This window comes from Scophthalmus maximus, chromosome 14, assembly GCF_022379125.1.
Source record: "Scophthalmus maximus strain ysfricsl-2021 chromosome 14, ASM2237912v1, whole genome shotgun sequence".
NCBI lineage: Eukaryota > Metazoa > Chordata > Actinopteri > Pleuronectiformes > Scophthalmidae > Scophthalmus > Scophthalmus maximus.
This window is the reverse complement of record NC_061528.1, coordinates 18,325,022-18,342,953: the sequence shown is the minus strand read 5'-3', so window position 1 is coordinate 18,342,953 and position 17,932 is coordinate 18,325,022. Positions and strand designations below refer to the sequence as shown.

The 17,932-nt window shown below is 40.8% G+C and overlaps 1 protein-coding gene across 3 annotated transcripts in view; it reads right to left on the bottom strand.

Moving 5' to 3' along the window:
* Window positions 1-332: 332 nt before the first annotated feature.
* Window positions 333-17,932, bottom strand: part of spegb (striated muscle enriched protein kinase b) — a 34,869-nt gene continuing 17,269 nt past the window's right edge. For all 3 annotated transcript variants that reach the window (XM_035603892.2, XM_035603893.2, XM_035603896.2), the window contains 27 exons: window positions 17,815-17,919; window positions 17,423-17,629; window positions 17,195-17,318; window positions 16,521-16,693; window positions 16,313-16,425; window positions 16,037-16,205; window positions 15,778-15,874; window positions 15,444-15,644; window positions 15,155-15,212; window positions 14,961-15,038; window positions 14,628-14,800; window positions 14,504-14,530; window positions 14,207-14,359; window positions 13,876-13,918; window positions 13,696-13,764; window positions 10,848-13,599; window positions 10,591-10,740; window positions 9,908-10,024; window positions 9,313-9,480; window positions 8,944-9,066; window positions 8,384-8,548; window positions 7,349-8,147; window positions 5,936-6,175; window positions 5,562-5,785; window positions 4,458-4,533; window positions 4,086-4,235; window positions 333-3,589 (listed from right to left, as the gene is read on the bottom strand). In XM_035603892.2, coding sequence (XP_035459785.2) covers window positions 3,334-3,589; window positions 4,086-4,235; window positions 4,458-4,533; window positions 5,562-5,785; window positions 5,936-6,175; window positions 7,349-8,147; window positions 8,384-8,548; window positions 8,944-9,066; window positions 9,313-9,480; window positions 9,908-10,024; window positions 10,591-10,740; window positions 10,848-13,599; window positions 13,696-13,764; window positions 13,876-13,918; window positions 14,207-14,359; window positions 14,504-14,530; window positions 14,628-14,800; window positions 14,961-15,038; window positions 15,155-15,212; window positions 15,444-15,644; window positions 15,778-15,874; window positions 16,037-16,205; window positions 16,313-16,425; window positions 16,521-16,693; window positions 17,195-17,318; window positions 17,423-17,629; window positions 17,815-17,919 — 7,010 coding nt within the window. In that variant the 3' untranslated portion in view covers window positions 333-3,333. The remainder of the gene's footprint in view (window positions 3,590-4,085; window positions 4,236-4,457; window positions 4,534-5,561; window positions 5,786-5,935; window positions 6,176-7,348; window positions 8,148-8,383; window positions 8,549-8,943; window positions 9,067-9,312; window positions 9,481-9,907; window positions 10,025-10,590; window positions 10,741-10,847; window positions 13,600-13,695; window positions 13,765-13,875; window positions 13,919-14,206; window positions 14,360-14,503; window positions 14,531-14,627; window positions 14,801-14,960; window positions 15,039-15,154; window positions 15,213-15,443; window positions 15,645-15,777; window positions 15,875-16,036; window positions 16,206-16,312; window positions 16,426-16,520; window positions 16,694-17,194; window positions 17,319-17,422; window positions 17,630-17,814; window positions 17,920-17,932) is intronic.

The window sequence follows — 17,932 nt, the reverse complement described above, 5'->3', positions numbered from 1 at the left end:
CATACACGCATCTGGGAGGCATCTTCAAGAAGATGCACAACCTTATATAGGATTCAAATCAAACACTCTGGAGAATCCTTGGGGCAGTTAATAGTTTAGTTGGTGGTTGTTAAAATAGAAGAGTGAGCACATTGAAATGTGAGTCGTCCCTGGTGAAAACAAGTATATGATTGTTGGACTTCAGGGTCATTTCAGAGGTAGTGGCGTAGCCTGAACTGACCACAGTCCATTCAACTATCTTTTTTTTTTTTGAACAGCAGTAAGTTTAGCAATAACAGTTCTCAGCAACTACCGTTTTTAGGCACTTGATACAAATGGCTACATTGTATTCATACATTTGTCATATTGCCTTTATTTTTCATAGCCTTCACAGCTGTCATGCCTTTTCCATGCCAGATTCAGACATTTCACAAAATAAAAAGCAGAAGCTGTAACAAAGACAGTCACTCAATAAATAAACAAACTGTGAAACACACACAAAGCAGCCACATCCATATAATCAAAATAATGTATTAGTCATTCATTAACCAAAGAATTTTCTCTATGATTCTAATATCCATCACGAGGCACTGCAACACATTCCACAAAATACGGCATAGGATTTTAATACAAAATGTGGAGCCTTCAACAACTTTTTTACCCCACACACACACACACACACACCTCCCGTTGTCTGCGTACAAGCAGCCGTAGTTTCATTTTACATGGTTGAAGAACAGAGCTAATATATTGCACAGACATTTAGGATTTTATGCAACATTGTGTTCTCATGCTGATCTTTCATCTTTTCATTTAGGTTTGAAGCAACTCCCATTGTGATTAACTTCTACTCTGCATAGATAAACCACTGAGCCAAAGGGACAAAGAGCTGCAGAAAAATGCAGTATGTATCTAGCAATAGCATGAGAATACATAGAACTAGTAAAATACTTTCATAGAATTACAAGCAACCTCTGTCAGTCAGTACACATATTGAAATTAGCTCACAATTTGATGTCGAAGATGCAGTGTCATACCACCCCAAAAGACTCATCAGGGTCTGCTAGGGATACCTTGATATTTACTTTAAAACTTAATTAGAACTGTCACACACTGACAGGTTCTGTGGTAAGTGTACAGATCTGTAGTTGATACCAGTAAAATGATCAAAACATCTGACATTTGTGCCAATGTCTCAAATGCTGGTCTTCAAACTGAACTTGCCCTCAAGAGGCAAAGCAATATAATAGAAACAATACATCTTGAGGATGAATCTAATAATTCTTAAAAATCGTTCTTAATTATACCCAAAGACAGACTTCCACAACTAGTGTATAGGATGAGCAACCCTCAGGGAAAAGTTGGATATTACTGTAGATATTTCTCAGAGGTGAGACTGACATTTTATTTGAAAACAGACTATAATGTAAAACAACGAGAAAAAGTTGTCTACTTATGTCAGTAATCATTTGCACATGTCTACATAGATAATATACAGTTTAACTTTTAAACAGCAAGTGTCAATTTATGGCAAAGTTCAGTATTGTCCCTAAAGAGGACAAGTCTCTTTTTTTGTTTCATTGGTGTGAGTAAGACTTTTTTGGGGGGGATTCATCTATGATTGATTAAATGGTTTGTTCATTTACACTTGACTTTTATTCATGTTATTTTACTTATGAAGAGGTAGATACTGTACCTCAATATATTTTGTTAAAGGAAGAAGAACATTTCAAATGTATTCTATTTTTCCTTGAGGTGTATGCATTGTCTCAGACTTTAACATTTCTGATCATATTTTGTACAGGCTGCAGATATTGAGTGTATCTTTTGGTCACTGTTTACAGTGCCTTGAAAGCGTCGAGGAAACCATAAAGGTGTATTACACTTTTATAAATAATAAATCAACAATTATATGTGTAGAATTGAATGCTATTTATAACCTATTTAAATCCATTCCTAAACCAAAGAAAGCAGAAGCTTAGCTGTTAGCGTTTAAACGATAGAGCTAAAATAAGAACCAATACACCCAGCAATGTCTTAATCAACATCCTTTCTCTATAAAGTTTGAGAGGATATTTTTATGCGAACCAATGCTAACTCTTTAAGGGCACTTTGACACACCCCTCTGTCACCAGTGGGTTTTAAAGTTACTCAGTTTACCACTAACCCCCCAAAATAATTTCACATTTAATGAAGGTCTCAGAACTCAGACAAAGTTCTCTATGTACAGTCAAAGTACGGAGTGACGAAATGACTCAGCAAACTTGAAAACCTCATTTTAAATGTGTAAATATCAATCTGTGCTGAGTGGAAGAGTGTTGTTGAATTGGAAGCCAATGAGGTGTTTGATAGCTTATTTGTGGTGAAGGAACAAGTATCTGCCAAGAGCCAACACAGTGACAGCACTGCGTGGAGTCACTTGATGCAACATTAGGGAGGAAATTTGTGCTGAGTAAAAGAATTCTTTTGTAATAGCCCTTGGAAAGAACCCTCAAGCGCATCTTCAGAACTCAATATAATAATATATACGTTTGATAAACTCTATCCCTTCTATCTGGAGCTGCTACAATCTTGACCATCATTTTAGTTGCTATAGCAATATAAAAACTCAGGTAGCACAAATTACACTGATGTAGTTAAAGTAATAGATTCGGTTATGGAGAGCCTCCGGTTGTCTTTACCCGAGGACAGAGAATTAGACATCATAGTTTGAACGTGTGGTCATTTGGCATCTGAATATTAGACTATAATACACTTAGAGGTTTGAGGTGTTACTACGGAAAAGGCATCATTGTTTCAGCTGTCCTTGTTTTGCAGGTCTGCTAAGTATTTGTTTTCGAACATTAACTTGACTTGTACTTCAATTAAACAATGTTGTGTAACATCAACACTCCATAACAGTAATTCATCACTAGATTTCCATGGTGGGTTTCTACAATGTATTATTATGTTTCCCCTGTAATCAGTGTAGAGTTGATCCTAAGAGAAGAAGAAAGAAATATCCAAAATGTATGTAAGTTACAAACCTTGAGGTACTACTTGCGGACACCGTCTGGCCTTGTCTGAACAAGAGACATGCTATAAAAAAATGCCGTCAGGCTCTGATAACTTTGTAAGAGTTCCTTAGACAATAAATCACTCTTTTAAATTCTCTTTAAGAACCAAAGAAGGAAAAGAATGTCTCCGTAGATCACGGCCACAGCTGGTTTCATGAGTTTTCTCTTCTTCTGACCAAGTTCAACATCTCAGACCTGAAGGGACCATCGCACCTCGTGGCCAAAAGTCAAGTCTCACTCTTGAGGATCTTCCACCCTGTACAGTCCCGACCACTGTTTTTTTTTTGGAAGCTTGTTTTCACTGTGTGACGGGCGTGGTGGGTGAGGCTGGCACATTTGGCGTGATGGGGCTGGTGGGGTTTTGTGTGGAGCTCCTGTATGACCGGAGGAGGACTTTGTGCTTGGTTGCAACGTCCTCTCGCCTGCGCTGCTGGTCGGCCAAGAATTCCTTGAGACGGGTGGTTGTAAAGGTGAGAGTCTGCCTACGAAGGCGCATCAGGTAGGCATCTTGAAGCCAGGAGTTGTTGAAGCAGTCCTTAATAGATGGACGGGCCCTGTTGGAGACCAGACAGTGAGGACCTGACTATTCAAGCCTGTTCTCCAACTCAAATGACGAAAGATGTCGTTTTAAAGGCCGCAGACCTCTAGCTGTAGTCATGTACACAGCCACTACCGTCAGGTAAGTCTGTCAAGTTTGTGTATTTAAATGTCTTTCCTTATATTCTGTAAAGTAATCGTGCTGATTCTCTGCCATGTCACCCTAACCCTAACATCACACTGACCTTTACAAGCTCATCAACAATGCGTTTAAAGCCCGCTATGCTCTGAGGCGAAAAAAGTATCTGTGGCTTACCTCCTGTCACCGGTAGAGGCGCTATTTTAGGAAACGATCGGCGTTTGTCATTTTTACCAGTTCGTCGTATGAGTTGGAGGACTTGTTGGACTATTCACAGCTCTGTTCTTGTAAACATAGATCTCAGGCAAAGTTCTGTATGTTTATCAATCAGAAATTATGTGCAACAACGAAATTTCCAAAAGGACTCAGCTTACCAAGGGTAGCTACAGAGGATCTTTTTAAGGAACAGAGAGGCACTTTGGGACACATTCTGGTAGAGTTTAGAGAGGTCAAACTTTGCTGCCTGGATCCTGGCTTCAGTCTCCTGCGGATCGTTTTCCATGAAAGGAGACCTGCCACTCAACCTGGACAATCAGGGAGAGGTTATGACACGTCACACACCACTGTAGCTTTCTCCAAACATGGCAAAAATGCACAATAAAGCCCAAGCTGGTTGACTGGGTTACTTGTAAAATGAAGAAACCAAAAATCAATATAAATACAGCAGGCTCATTTCTCCTGAGGAACAATTTAACATTTTATTTAAAGAGGACCTGCTGAGTGGAAGCTGTGAAAGCAGGACTCACATGAGGAAAGTCAGTACGCCTACACTCCAGATGTCAGCCGGAGGGCCCACCACATCCCCTTTCAACATCTCTGGAGCTGCAAGGAGAAAAATGGAAACATGCAAAGGCTTCATCATTTCACAACAATTAATTTCATCTGAAAATCAACACTGTAACTACAGTTTATGATTTATGATTTTGTTTTTGTGTCTACTGGTGGCAGCTTTATTAAATGGGCGTTTTAGATTTAGTTTATAATAGTCCTGTTTTCATAGCTTGTGCACGCCCACTGACAAAACAGTTCAAGAACAGATATGACGAGATCAGTATTTTAAGTATTTCATTTTATATCAGTGAATCAGAAAATAATAAATATATCCTGAACAATATGTATGACGAAAATTATACTGTCGTACTTTCGAGTGCCTCACCATAATATCTTCAATTATTAAGTTCATCCATTAAACACATTTCTATACAATGGTTTCTTGCATTGCTGTGATACTGCAAGACTGAAATAAAGTGCAGTATCACTTAATATTTGACACATTCATTGTCCTGAGGGACTTCAAAATTGCACTTGGACATTCATTTTATTTGTGACTGTTTAAATTTGTGTCTGTGTGTAATAATTTGTTTGTGTTTTTTTCCATTATTCTGAGGTTAATGGGCATGTTGAGCCATTTAGATCTCTTTCCAGATAGGCCTTTTAGCTTTGTATCAGAAGTAATCACCATTCATACTGACACACCTGAAAGTGCATATCACATGGCCATTTATGTACACTAGTCATGCACAGCTGGCGTAAAAAGGGAGTAGGTTATCTATTTGCAGTTGGTTGCTTAGCTGCAGAAATCACTATGAAGAGGAAACAGCAAAGGTCAAAGGTAAGACCAGAGATTTCTGGTATAACCTGTCATAACCTTAAAGAAAGCAAATGTGGGTGAATGCGTCATGGTTTCCAAAGGTTTCTAGCTGTCCAGACCAGAACGCAACAACTTAGTTTTTCAAAACTAAAATGGGTTCAGCAGCATTTCCAAACGTCTCCTTTTAAGGGGTTTGAAAACTCTCAGGTGGTGTGGACACCAGGCGTGAATGTTTGGGTCTGTGAGAAGCAGGACTTACACATGTACTCCAGTGTCCCAATAGGAGGGCTGAACTGCTTGAGGAAGAGTGGGTTGTAACTCTGAGCACTGCCAAAGTCTATGAGTTTGATGACATTCATGTAGGTGACGATGATGTTCTCTGGCTTGATGTCAAGGTGGAGGATGCGTCGGGTATGGAGGTAGTCCAGACCCTGGAGGATCTGTATGATATAGGTCACCACGTCATCCTCAGAGTAACGGAACCTGAGAGAAAAGAGCTTGTTAAAGGACTCCAGGAAGAATATTTTAAGGCACTGATGAGCCAAAATAAATGTAGATGTGGTGTTTCTGCCGAATCATATCGGACAAGCAACCAATTTAACACTACAAGCACAGCTACCAGTTTGGCGTCACCTGTCTATGACGCTGTGGAGCAGCTCCTTTCCACTGCAGTACTCCGAGATAAGCACCAGGTAGCGTGGTGTGACGTAAGCTTCATGCAGAGCCATGATCCTCTCGTGATGAAGGGACTTGAGGATGTCATATTCCTGCAGCACTGCCTGCTTGCTGTCTGCCTCATATGGAACAATCTTGGCCATAAAGAGGTTTCCTGTGGCGTTCTCTCGGCACTCTCGGATAACACCAAAACGACCCCTGAGTGATAAGGAAATGCTATAAATTCAAGAGGCAATCAGAGCATCAATGACTATTCAACGATATTCATGTATAGTTAGATAGTATGTATAGATATAAATATACAATCACATACAAGCAAGCCCGGCCGGGTTATCCATATATAGTATATATATTTGGGTGCAGGACGTGTTGCATTGAGATTTGAGCATCAGTGTAAAGGCCATTTGTCATGTTTTGGTTGGGTCTTAATTTTTTCTGTAGTATGTACGATAAGCCTGTACTTTTGAGCTATATGTTCTTGTTAATCTATGGTGTTCATGTGATTGTAAATTAATTTTTTACATGTAAAGTCAGAGGAGGGGGGGCACTTCAAGAGTAGTCCCCCTGGGGTACCCTAGGGTGTGAATCCGGGCCTGCATACAAGCAGTGGTGGAAATGGGGGGGACGCCATGGAACTCCTTTCAAGGTGTAAAAGTCGGTGTGGAACGGCGTTTCCTCCCAGTTTAAGTTAATAGAGTCAATTTTTTTTACTTTGGGTAAATCGTTTATTGCCATTTTACCATAGTTATCTATGCATTTTACAATATTTCTGAATTAAATACTTTTTATTCCAAGCGCTTTTTAATGACAGAATTCCAATACATATGAAGAGTTCATTTTGTAACCTAAAAGTAGTTTCTCGTTGTCTGTCATTTGTCTTTCACAGAGAGGAAGACAGCATGAGAGCAGCAGACCAGAGGTTAGTAGGAGAACATAATTGTCAAGTCTCATGTAATGAAGATATTTTTTGTAGCTCTGATGGTATGTAGCTCTGATGGTATGTAGCTCTGATGGTAAAATCTATTTTTAAAAAACAGTCAAGCACCCAGCTCTTGATTTAAATAATATCCTACATTATTGTGCCATGCATGAAATGCGTTTGATGGTTTAATTATTAATTATTTAATAAATAAATAAAAATCTGTGAATGTAAAAACATCTTTAGTGATTATCTTAATTTTTCAGGGAGATATATTTTGTAAATCTTGCCTTTAGCTTGCTTGACTTCTTGCAATACTACACTCTCAAAGACTTTTAGAAGACTTGAAAGCATTAAATGCATGATCCCATTTTAGGCTATGTAGTAACTTTACATTTCAGGTGCGTAAACGCCTTTTTATATTTAACTCCCTCTCTATCAGCAATCATTACCTTGCTTTCTCATCCATGAAGGTGTAAGGTTTCTGTGGAACTCCCTGGCGCAGAGATCCCTCTCCAGGCTTGCCCATGGGTGTCCTGCGTCCTGAGGGTGTGACCCGTCCTGTTGGGGTGACCCGTCCAGATGGGGTACTCCGGCTATCCCCTCCCTGCAGCACAGGCGTAAAGCTCTGCACCACGACCACAGTTGGCGAGACCATCACAGGAGTGACTGAGCGGGTGGTGGTTGTCGGGATTGAACTGGATTGAGAAGGCGGGGTAGCACGCGCAGTTGCAGTTGCCGCGTACATCGGCACGGATGAAATGGGTTTCCCCATAACGGGTGCAGGGGGCGGTACAGGAGATGGGGGTTTGTTAGTTTTGGGGGTGGTTGCATTTACAGGACTCTTGGGTTTGGGTGGAACAACAGGGGGGGGTGCCAACCTCGTTTGGGGTTTGCTCACACTGATGCTAAGGGTGGTTTTGGCTTTTGCTGGTGTGGCTTGGACACTTGTGGTGGTCTGAGCAGGAGCTTGTTCAGAGGGGGCTACAGTAATAGAGGGAGTGACAGCAGGATGACTAGCTTGAACCTGAACAGTAGGTTTGATGGTCATCGGAGAAGCAGATTTAGCCAAAGATGGAGTGGGAGCTGGAGGAGAGGGAGGGACAGGTTGGACAAGCGTCACTGTAGTGGACTTGCCAGGAGCTGGTTTAATGGGAGGCACTTTCATGGATGACATCATGACCACAGGGGGAGGAGGAGTAGTCGCAGGGACAGTCTTGACCACCACAGCTGCACTAGATTTAGCCGATTCTATGGAAGGACAAGGAAAAGAAGGATACACCTCAAAGACTTGGTCTGATATATAAAGATTACACTATATTCAAATGGCTTTACATATGTAAGGTATCTCTTTCTAAATGGATTGTTTGGGAAGGGCAACACATATACTCAGAATCTGGAGTTACAATTTGTGACTAATACATATTTGACTGCCTTATCTAAAATAAAAACATTGAGCAACCTTGAGCTTGTGAGATAACACATACCTGAAGCATCCAGGCTCACTACTTCTGAGAGGTTGCTGTAGGGGCCCTGGCCAGCTTTGTTGACACAGGCCACCCTGAATCTGTAGGAGCCCCCCACAGGCAGGTCGACCACATTGTAGTAACAGTCGGCCACCCCTGTTGCCACGATCAGCCAGTTGGTCTCACCTGGGGAGGAAAAAAAAGATCAGTATATCCATATCACTTCCAGCAACGTTGTAGACATTTTAGCATTACACTGTGTGCCATGTAGGGTTGGGGAGCTGGCAGAATTTTGGCAGATGATTTCAGAAATTAGATGATGTCAGATGCCATGTTCATTTTGGTTGGAACTCAAAGGTGATTTTTTTTCTGTAGCTTTTATGTAAAACTCAAATACTATCGGCAAGCCACAGTTTGCAGATAAAGACCCCATTGAAATTACGTCTATACAACCCCTACAAAAAAGCTACAGTGAAATATTATTTTCAAAAGTTCAATTTTATAATTGAAAAAAAGAGAGATCTGACTGGACACATGCAAAAATAAGCAATACAATTTAAATATTGTTTGTAAACACTGACCCTCTACTTTCCTCTCCAGAGAGTATGTGCAGGGTGCCATGTTGTCTGAGGGCCTCCACAGTACTAAGGCTGAGTTGTTGTACTTCTGAGGAATCTCAGGGGTCCCAGGACGATTAGGCAGGCCTGTTAAAACATATAGTGTAGGGGGATTAATAACATTTATAAACTAGTGTATTCAAACAGTAAAAGACCTGGAACACTATATCATCTGTCCTTGGACCCAGAATCTCTGTTAGATTATTTATATATATACACACACACACACACACACACACACACACACACACACACACACACACATACAGTACATTGTATATAGGACTTCTTTTCACAGACTGACATAAAAGTGAGGTATGTCTCAGTTCTTACGAGCAAGGGATATTGTGCAAGAGCTGGTCATAGAGGCAAGTGGATTTGTAGCCACACACTCATAAACCCCTGCATCCTTTTTGGTTGTGTGCATGATCATCAGTAGTTGCCGGCCATCAGGGCAGGCAATCATATTCATTCGGGCATCAATCTCCAGGGGCTTCTTATCTGAGGAAACATAAATGCATAGAAAGGGTCTTTTATCAAAAGATAAAATTATGAATATTTAAATTCTTACTTGTCATGAATGAAAAGGATAAAACTGGTTAACTCTTAAAAAAGATTAATAGATATTTAAGAAACACACTTGGTCACACATACTATTGGTTAAGACCGTTTTTAGAATATTGAGAAATCTAAATTATTAATCATATCTCCGGCACTATCAATTTGCACTGTAGGAAACCTATGTTGTACCATATGTGAGTAAGTACTGAGACGCAGTGTAGGTCTCATGTCTCTGCACTCATGGATATAAGAATATTCTGTAAATTATTGTTACTAGCAAGTGAAATGATTCAGACCATCCACCAGTGAGACCAATATTTAGGTAATGCTGTCAGTGGTAGTTCTAATTTACATCAGAGATCACTACCTTTCATCCAGGTGATTTGTGGGTGGGGGCTGCCAGCTGGCAGACAACTGAGTGTGACTGGATCCCCCTCCAGCAGGACATGATCTCTCAGCTTGATGTGGAATACGGGAGCGAAATCTGGCAGTCAAAGACATGAGACCAATTAAACCACACTGATACTTTAACTTCTGAGCTAGGTCTGACATCATCATCAAATGTAGATTGATGAAGCAATGAAATCATACTTGTCACAGTTTGTTAGACTATAGCATATAACAACTAAAAAGGGTAACCTAAAGCAACAGTTTAACTTTTAGGATATTAGCATTTTGGTTAATGCCTTCTGAGCCCAAAATCTGACCAAAAATGTGTCCAGGCGGCTGCTGGTTAGCATTAAGAAATGGTTGTTGGGGTAAACAACCAGCCTGGCTGACTAATTTAAATTATTTAATTTTTCATCTCATTCGATTAATCAGAAAGACTAAATAGCATAGAAATAACACGTTGTGATTTTATAGGTGTTATGTATGGGGCAATTTCATAAGCACAGGCGCAGTCCCTGCAGAAACCTTGAAAACTGCACAGTGAGAACAAGAGCACCAAAAGTCAAGTTAGCTGTTGACCCAGTTCACAGTATTTCTGCTAAGATAAGGTAAATTAGCTGGCTGCTTGCTCAAACTCAGGCCTCTTCACGTGTGACTTACCAGAGGCCAGTTTGGAGTACTGGCGTGAACGTAAGGAACTGTTTTCTCTGGAGATTGCTGTTGGTATGTCAGGCTGGGATACTGTCTTGTCTCGCTTCCCTCTGGTCAGGCCCCATCTATCCCAGCGAGATCTGCGCTCAACCTCCATACCTTTATAAGAAAGAAAAAATCACCTCCATAAATCATTCATCAATAAATTAATTATTAATAGTACTCAACCCTAATGTTCAAATTAGGGTGAAGTTATTGCCTCATACCCTTTGATGTTTCTGACTTTAAGCTGGCCATGGAGTCTAGAGATTCTGATGAAGTGCCATTGCTGGCCTGAGATGCCAGCTGGTTCTGTGGAACACTGGCGACCTTCACCGCACGGCTTTCTGATGTTGAACGACGAAGCATGGACAGAATGGGTGTCCTCTTTTGCTCCTTTTCCTCTGATGATCTCCTCTCCTCTGAGTAGCTACGAATTCTGGTAGAGATCCCAGCCACTGTTGATTCAATCTTCCTTCGCATTGCCAAGACTGGTGATTCATTAGGTTTCTTAAGCTCCTTTTCCTCTTGTTCTACCAAGGTGTCGCCACCACCATCCATGCGTGTCATCTCCACTTCTTTCTTTTCATGTGATCCTCGTCGGCCAAGAGTCCAAGAAAGCCTTCGTCTTGAAGCAACTGAGTCTTCTTCTTTGGTAATTTCCTCCTTGCGCTCAGTTGATGGGGTTCTCTTCAAGCGCATAGAGAGTCTTCTCATGAAGCCTTGGTCCTTTTGAGCTTCACGAAGGTCCTGGACTGACTTCGACTTCTCTTCAAGTCTCCTTGATGCTAATTCCAATGGTGCACCAATTGGCCCAGGTCTGTATATCTCCTCGCCTGGTTCTGTAGCGTCTGAGGAAGTTGCTTGTGATTTTTCATCATTCTTAGAACGGGATAAAAATTTTAGACTTCTTGAGAGAGAGGACTCACGTTTTTTAAAGCGTGCCTCAAAGACTTCTTCAGAGGTAATGTCCTCGAATTCCATACCTGGTGAAAGCTCTTGTTGGGATGAGGAATTTGTGGTAGTCTTTGGTGGACTGGGTTCTTTTGTCATCATTTCTGGTGATGCCACCCTTGAGTATACAGCAGGGTGCTCAGTGGTTGAAATGGTGGCTGGCTTTGGCACACCTGGTAAAGCAGAAGATATGCTGGCAGGGGCAGATGAAGGCTGAAATGTTTCAGTTGATACTGTGGATGATAACGTGGCTGGAACAAAAACAGGTGTAGAGGGGCCTAAAGTTGGATCATTAATAGGCTGAACTGAAGGGACCATGATTGTCTGCATAATACTGGCATATGCTGAAGTCCTTCCATCTGGAAGAACAACTAGAGCAGCAGGCAAGGGTGTTAGATGAGTTGACAAGACATTTGCTGGGGAATTGGAATATTCTTGTGTTGGTCTCACTATAACTGAGCTTGTGGTTATGATCATCTCAGAAGATTTAGATGGCCTATCTACTTCCTCATCTACATTTTCTACACTAACTTCGACATTTTCTCTTGTCTTTGATTCACAAACACTGACAATCCTTTCCTCTTCATCTTTCATAGACTCTTTTTCTTCATGTACCTCTTTCACTTCTTCTCCTTCCATTTTTCCTTCTAGTTTAGAGCTGTGGACCACAAGAGGAGGTGTAAGAATTTTCTGGCCCATATACTCTGATTCAACAATTGGATCTTCTGATATGCTCATGTCCTTCTCCGAGAAACCACTTGTGCTTGATCTTTCATCAAAATTACTGTCTGTAGTCAACCCATCCATCTTTTCATTTATACTCTCATCAGGCTTTATCTCCTTCTCCATTAATGATTCCTCACTCAATGTTTTGGTAGGACTCTCCTGCACAACAGACTCTGGAGTTGGTGGTTTTGGTGAAGGTTCCCTGGGAGTCACTGGGCGGGAGTCTAGCTTGATTTGCTCAGTTAAAGCTGACATAGATATTGCTTCCTTTAGCCTTCTTTCTTCTACCTGTGCCAGGGGAATCTCAAGAGGAGCTCCAGAACGGCGGTGTAAAGCTATAGGCTCCGAATCACCTTGACTGAAAGAAGAACTTTTACGCAAAACTTGGGGTTTGAGAACTTCGTCCCTTGGAGAATCGCTGGATGCAGCTCTTATAAGTGGTGGTGGGCCTAAACGAGCAGTACGAGAGTAGCGATCTGAGGGCATTGCACGTTTTTCATCTCCCATTCCTAATGTTTCCAGCAGTGGCCCTCTCAGTCCACTCATTTTCTTGTCCACAGAGCCACCACGAAGCAGTCGCTGCCTCATTAGCTCCAGTTTTAGAGCATAGTCTTCTTGACTCATCTTGACAGTTCCTGGGCTGGTGCTTCTCCTTGGTAGTTCCATAGATACAGCTTTCTTCAGAACTCTCCTGTCATCATCTTGGTTTCCCTCTCCAGCTCCTTCCTCAGCTGGAATCCGGAGCAGCAATGCGCTGTCAGCTGAGCCCCCACGTCTAAGCTCTCCTCTGCGTCGTCCACCCTCTGGTTTGTCTGACTCCATACTGGAACCCCTTCGCAGTGGTTTTCTAGACAGCTCTGACTTTTTTGGCAATTCAGCAGGAGGTTCTTCATCTGAGGAACCCTTGTCATTGTCTTGTGTTGACCTTTTCCGGTGGCGGCCTTTTCCTGTGACTTCAACTCCTTCTTTATCCATTTCTTTAGGGTCACACTCCATTGCCTCCTGTGCTTGAACAGGCGATCCCAGGCATTTACTTGTTCCATTCTGCTTCCCTGTTTCCTGCTCATTGTTCTGGATGTCATTCAGTGATATCCTTGATCCAGAGAATTCCATGTGAAGTGGCATTGGAATGAATGGCAATTCATCAATGTCTTCATCAGAATCTGAAGATGATGATGGCAAAGGTGAACCCTCTTTAAGGTGCCGGGGAACTGCAATGGAGATATGGCTGGACGAATCATTCAGCAGTTCGGGTATGGACCTCATGACCATTTTTGATTTATAGCTGATTAGGGAACGCTGTAAAAGAGGAGATATAAAACATTTAAAAACATAAAGATGTCTTATTCATAGGCATTCTGAGTGGAATCCCAAATAGGTAAAAACATTGCTCACCTGCCATTTTCTGCGAGATACAAACTTCTTTAGGGCCTCTGTACTTATGGCCTTCCCCTTGCTAAGTGTCTGTACAATAAAAAGACATTGTATGTATTGAAAAAAATAGGAATGGGAAGAACAGCAGAAAGAGGTAGTGAATGATCAACACTGTAGCATGTGCCACTGGCCTTGTCTTACCTTGAACCAGGGGTGTCGCAGACATTCCTGAGTATCAGGTCTCCTAAAGGAACATTATGCTTGTATCAGTTTTTCAAGTTTATTTACATTTGATCCAAAGAAATATTTTTCTCCATAATAAGAAAATGGCAGGGGAAAATGTAGTGTAAGTTGTGAGGGTTTGTTTTTCACATCTAAAGTTTATTAATATTTATTATATTTTGTGTCAGTCAGTTTACTTACCTGATTGTTTTGTTAAAATTACAAATTATGTATTTATACACATTATTTTGTAAAAATAGTTTGACATATAACATATCTTGAAAAATAAAGCAACAGTTGCATTACTCACAGCCTGTCGGCTACCAGCAGTTTTATGATGAACCCTTTAGCCTCCCGGCAAAGGTCAGCAAACATGCTCTCTTCAAAGGCGACATTATAGTTCCTGATGTTCAGCACAGAACTACGATCATTCTCTCCAGCAAATGGGGAAACTCCTGTCAGACTTAAAACAGAAACAAATACTTAGATTTTATGACTTGCCCACAGGTAGTCTGGATCAGCTAAACTTTCGAAAACTGAAATTGGTATTCAGAATTCTGAAATACATTTAATAATGAAGAAAATATATAGAAATGAGTTTACTCACCACAGATATGCAATAACTCCAACTGGCCTACAGGAATAAAGAGGATAATAAGAAAAAGCTGATGTGTTAAGACAGATCAAACCAGCAAACGAAAAGCTTGTCAAAAATTGGAAAGACACTCTACCAGATGTCTGTTGCTTTGGACACAGGGGTCTGATTGACAATTTCTGGTGCAACAAATTCCGGTGTGCCATATTTGCAGTATTGAGCTTCATCTGGCGTGATCTCAACTGTGTTGGCAAAGTCACAGATTCTGATTTGATCACTATGAGGGTCTGCCATGAGGATGTTATCAGGCTGAGGAAAGAATGAGAAAATAACAATTTAAATACTTTTTTTATGATCAATTTCCAAATTATCATTTCAAACCTTTCTTTGAAAAAAAAACTTCAGAACAGCTTTTAATATCCAGTAAGATGATGAAAGAGAGGGAAAGTTAAAATCCATGAGCATCTACCTTGATGTCCAAATGTATGAGGTTTAGATGATGAAGGTAGTCAACCCCCTCAAGCAGTTGCCTTATACATGACCGTACCTAGTGGTCCCAAAATATAAATGTCCCAGTATAACTGTTATTTATTAGATCATTTAATTACATTAATCATATTCTTTTGATCATTAAATCGAAATTGATATTTCAATAGAACTTACATCAGACTCCATTACTATAGATTTCCTTGTAAACCTGTCAAGCATCTCTTCATGGCATCTTTGAAAACGAATTAAGGTTAGTGTTCCTGGGAGTGTAGATACATTCAACATTAGACAGAAGTTGTTTGAAATACGTTTCAGTTTATATTCATGTATACATTTTTGTTTGTTTGAATTTTTAAGAAGTTACAATTTTTTCTTAAAACGCTTTCTGGAACAAGACAATGCAGATACAATCAAAGGTATTTTTCATTAATTGTGTACTCTGCGTAAGATACAATAAGGATACAGTTCAGTGATGATGATGACGGCATTCTTTTTCTGAAAGGCGTCCTGGAAGTAAAGGACTCTCTCGTGGTCCAGCTTTGAGATGAGGTTCATCTCTCTCAGAGCAGATGCTTTCTTCTTGGCCCGTGTGGAGATAAACTTTGCTGCATACTCCATTTTGCCTACCTTCTGGGTCACACGTTTCACATAGGAAAATGCGCCTCTGAAAAAGAAATCTTATCTCTGTCAGTTCAGGATAGATCAAAATCTTTTAAAAACATCATGATTACAGGATGATTCCAGTCTATACATTGCTTCTCTAGCACCACACTGCACAAAATTATTGGATTTGTTACCTTCCAACTTCTTTATGGATGTCATAGTAGTCACTCAGTCTCCGCATTTTCCTTCGAATAGTCTCCTCATCGTCCACTGGATCCTCTTTACTTTTAGCTACAATAATGGGAAAACATTAATTAGATCAAATAAACTGTTCAGCCAACTCCAAATAACTACAATGAAGACTGGGAGATTATTCATGCTGGTTCGTTCACTTTACTTGTCAGCTGTCCAGCTTGTCTGTATTCCTTTGGCGCTGAAAGATTGACCTCTTACCTTCATGAACGGTGAGTTCAGCTTTACAAGAAACAGATCCTGCCAAGTTCCTGGCAGTGCAGGTGTACACCCCAGAGTCCTCTGTACAAGCGTTTAGGACCACCAGGGAACATTCATTGTCATCGTACACAAATGTGTAATGACTGCTCTCGCATAGCAGGACATCATTCTGAAATAAAGTTTCAACAATAGTTCATCAAGGACTTATTACATAATCCACAATACTTTTTTTTGGTAAAAAAAAAGTAATATGTTTATATATGTATTTTTAAAAACCTTAAACCAGAGGATGTCAGGAATTGGTTTGCCCTCCACAACCACAGCAAAGCGCGGGGTCTCTCCAGAACAAACATCCAAATCCTCCATGATAGTTTCAAATGTTGGGGGAGCTTTGGATGGAGATGCAAATGTACAATACCAAGTTACCACTGTGCGCATATCAGACAGACAGACAGACAGACAGACAGACAGATCTACTGCCTACCTGCCATCTCTACGCTGAAGGTGCAGCTGTCACTGCCGTGCTTGTTGGAGGCCATAAACACCATCTCTCCGATGTCAGCACTCTTCACTTTGAGCAGCTTCAGCGTGTGCTGGTCGTCATCTGGCATTGTCATCTCGTACAGGCCGGGTCTGCTGGCCAGGACCACTCCCCTTCTGGTGTAAAGTGTAAACTAGGATTAATATGTTATAGGTAGGAGAGCAGCAGGCTGTCATTGCACAGATGGGTGGGATGTTCGGCTCATGCCTGAGTAAAAGTCAGAACTCAATAATACACTTGTGTATTCACTGTTCTGGCATGTTTGATAATCGCTTGGAATTAAACAGCTGCCTGTATGCATACATAGGGTCCACAAGGTGGCAGCTTCTCCCCCCTATAACACAATCATGTAATAACCATGGAAGTTACAGCTACTAATACAACTGCAGTGTTGTTATGAAATACCAGTTGTGGTCTATTACAGACTTTTTGAGATATTGAAATTTTAACCATGAAAATGAACTGTATATGCTGGAAATGTTAACGAGGTAAAATCCAATTAAGTGTAAAGCTTTTTTCCCCCCATTTTTAATACAGAACATTATACTTTGTTAAGTAATTCCTTTGCTAAAAATAAAGAGATATTCATAGCAACTATAAAACTGAGACCCAAATACCTCTTCCAGATGACTGCAGCATTGACATGATTGAGGGTAACAGTGATGGTAACTGTCTGGTTTTCCATCACATATACAATTTCTGGCTTATCAGTAATCACCGGGGCTTCCAGGAGATAGGGACCTTGAGGAAAGTCAAAGTTCCAACATACATTATACATTAATCAAAACAAAAAAACTCACACTGATGGATAAATAAGGTTAAAGGGTCTAAAAAGCCGAATGTACCTCGGTCCAGGAGCTGCACAGGGTCGGTGGCGGTGGAGGGCTTGCTGAAAGCCTTGGAGGTGATGGTCAGGACCCTGAAAGCATAGCGGACTCCTTTGGAGAGGGTGATGATGGTGTAGGTCGTTTCCTTTAGGCCAGAGGCTATGATGGTCCACTGGATGGAGCCCAGGGCTTGTTGTTGAATGGCATACATCAGGGCATTGGGATCTAAAGGACAAACACAGTTTTTTGAAGAGAAAGCTTGAATGTTATTAGAAAGTCAATTTTGGATAGAGTTATAGTATAAGAGACCAAATTTCAAAAATGTTTACACATAATATTATATGTATCATATGCATCAGTTTACAATAAAGACCTTTAAAAAAATGTATCTGTATATCATTCTTGCATACCAATCGAAGGGTCCAGCCTCCTTGGTTTCTTCCAGCTTAAGGTGATGGTTTTACCAGTGATGGATTCTATCACTGGAGTCCCATCAGGGGGGTCAGGGAGGATATCTGAAAATTATAA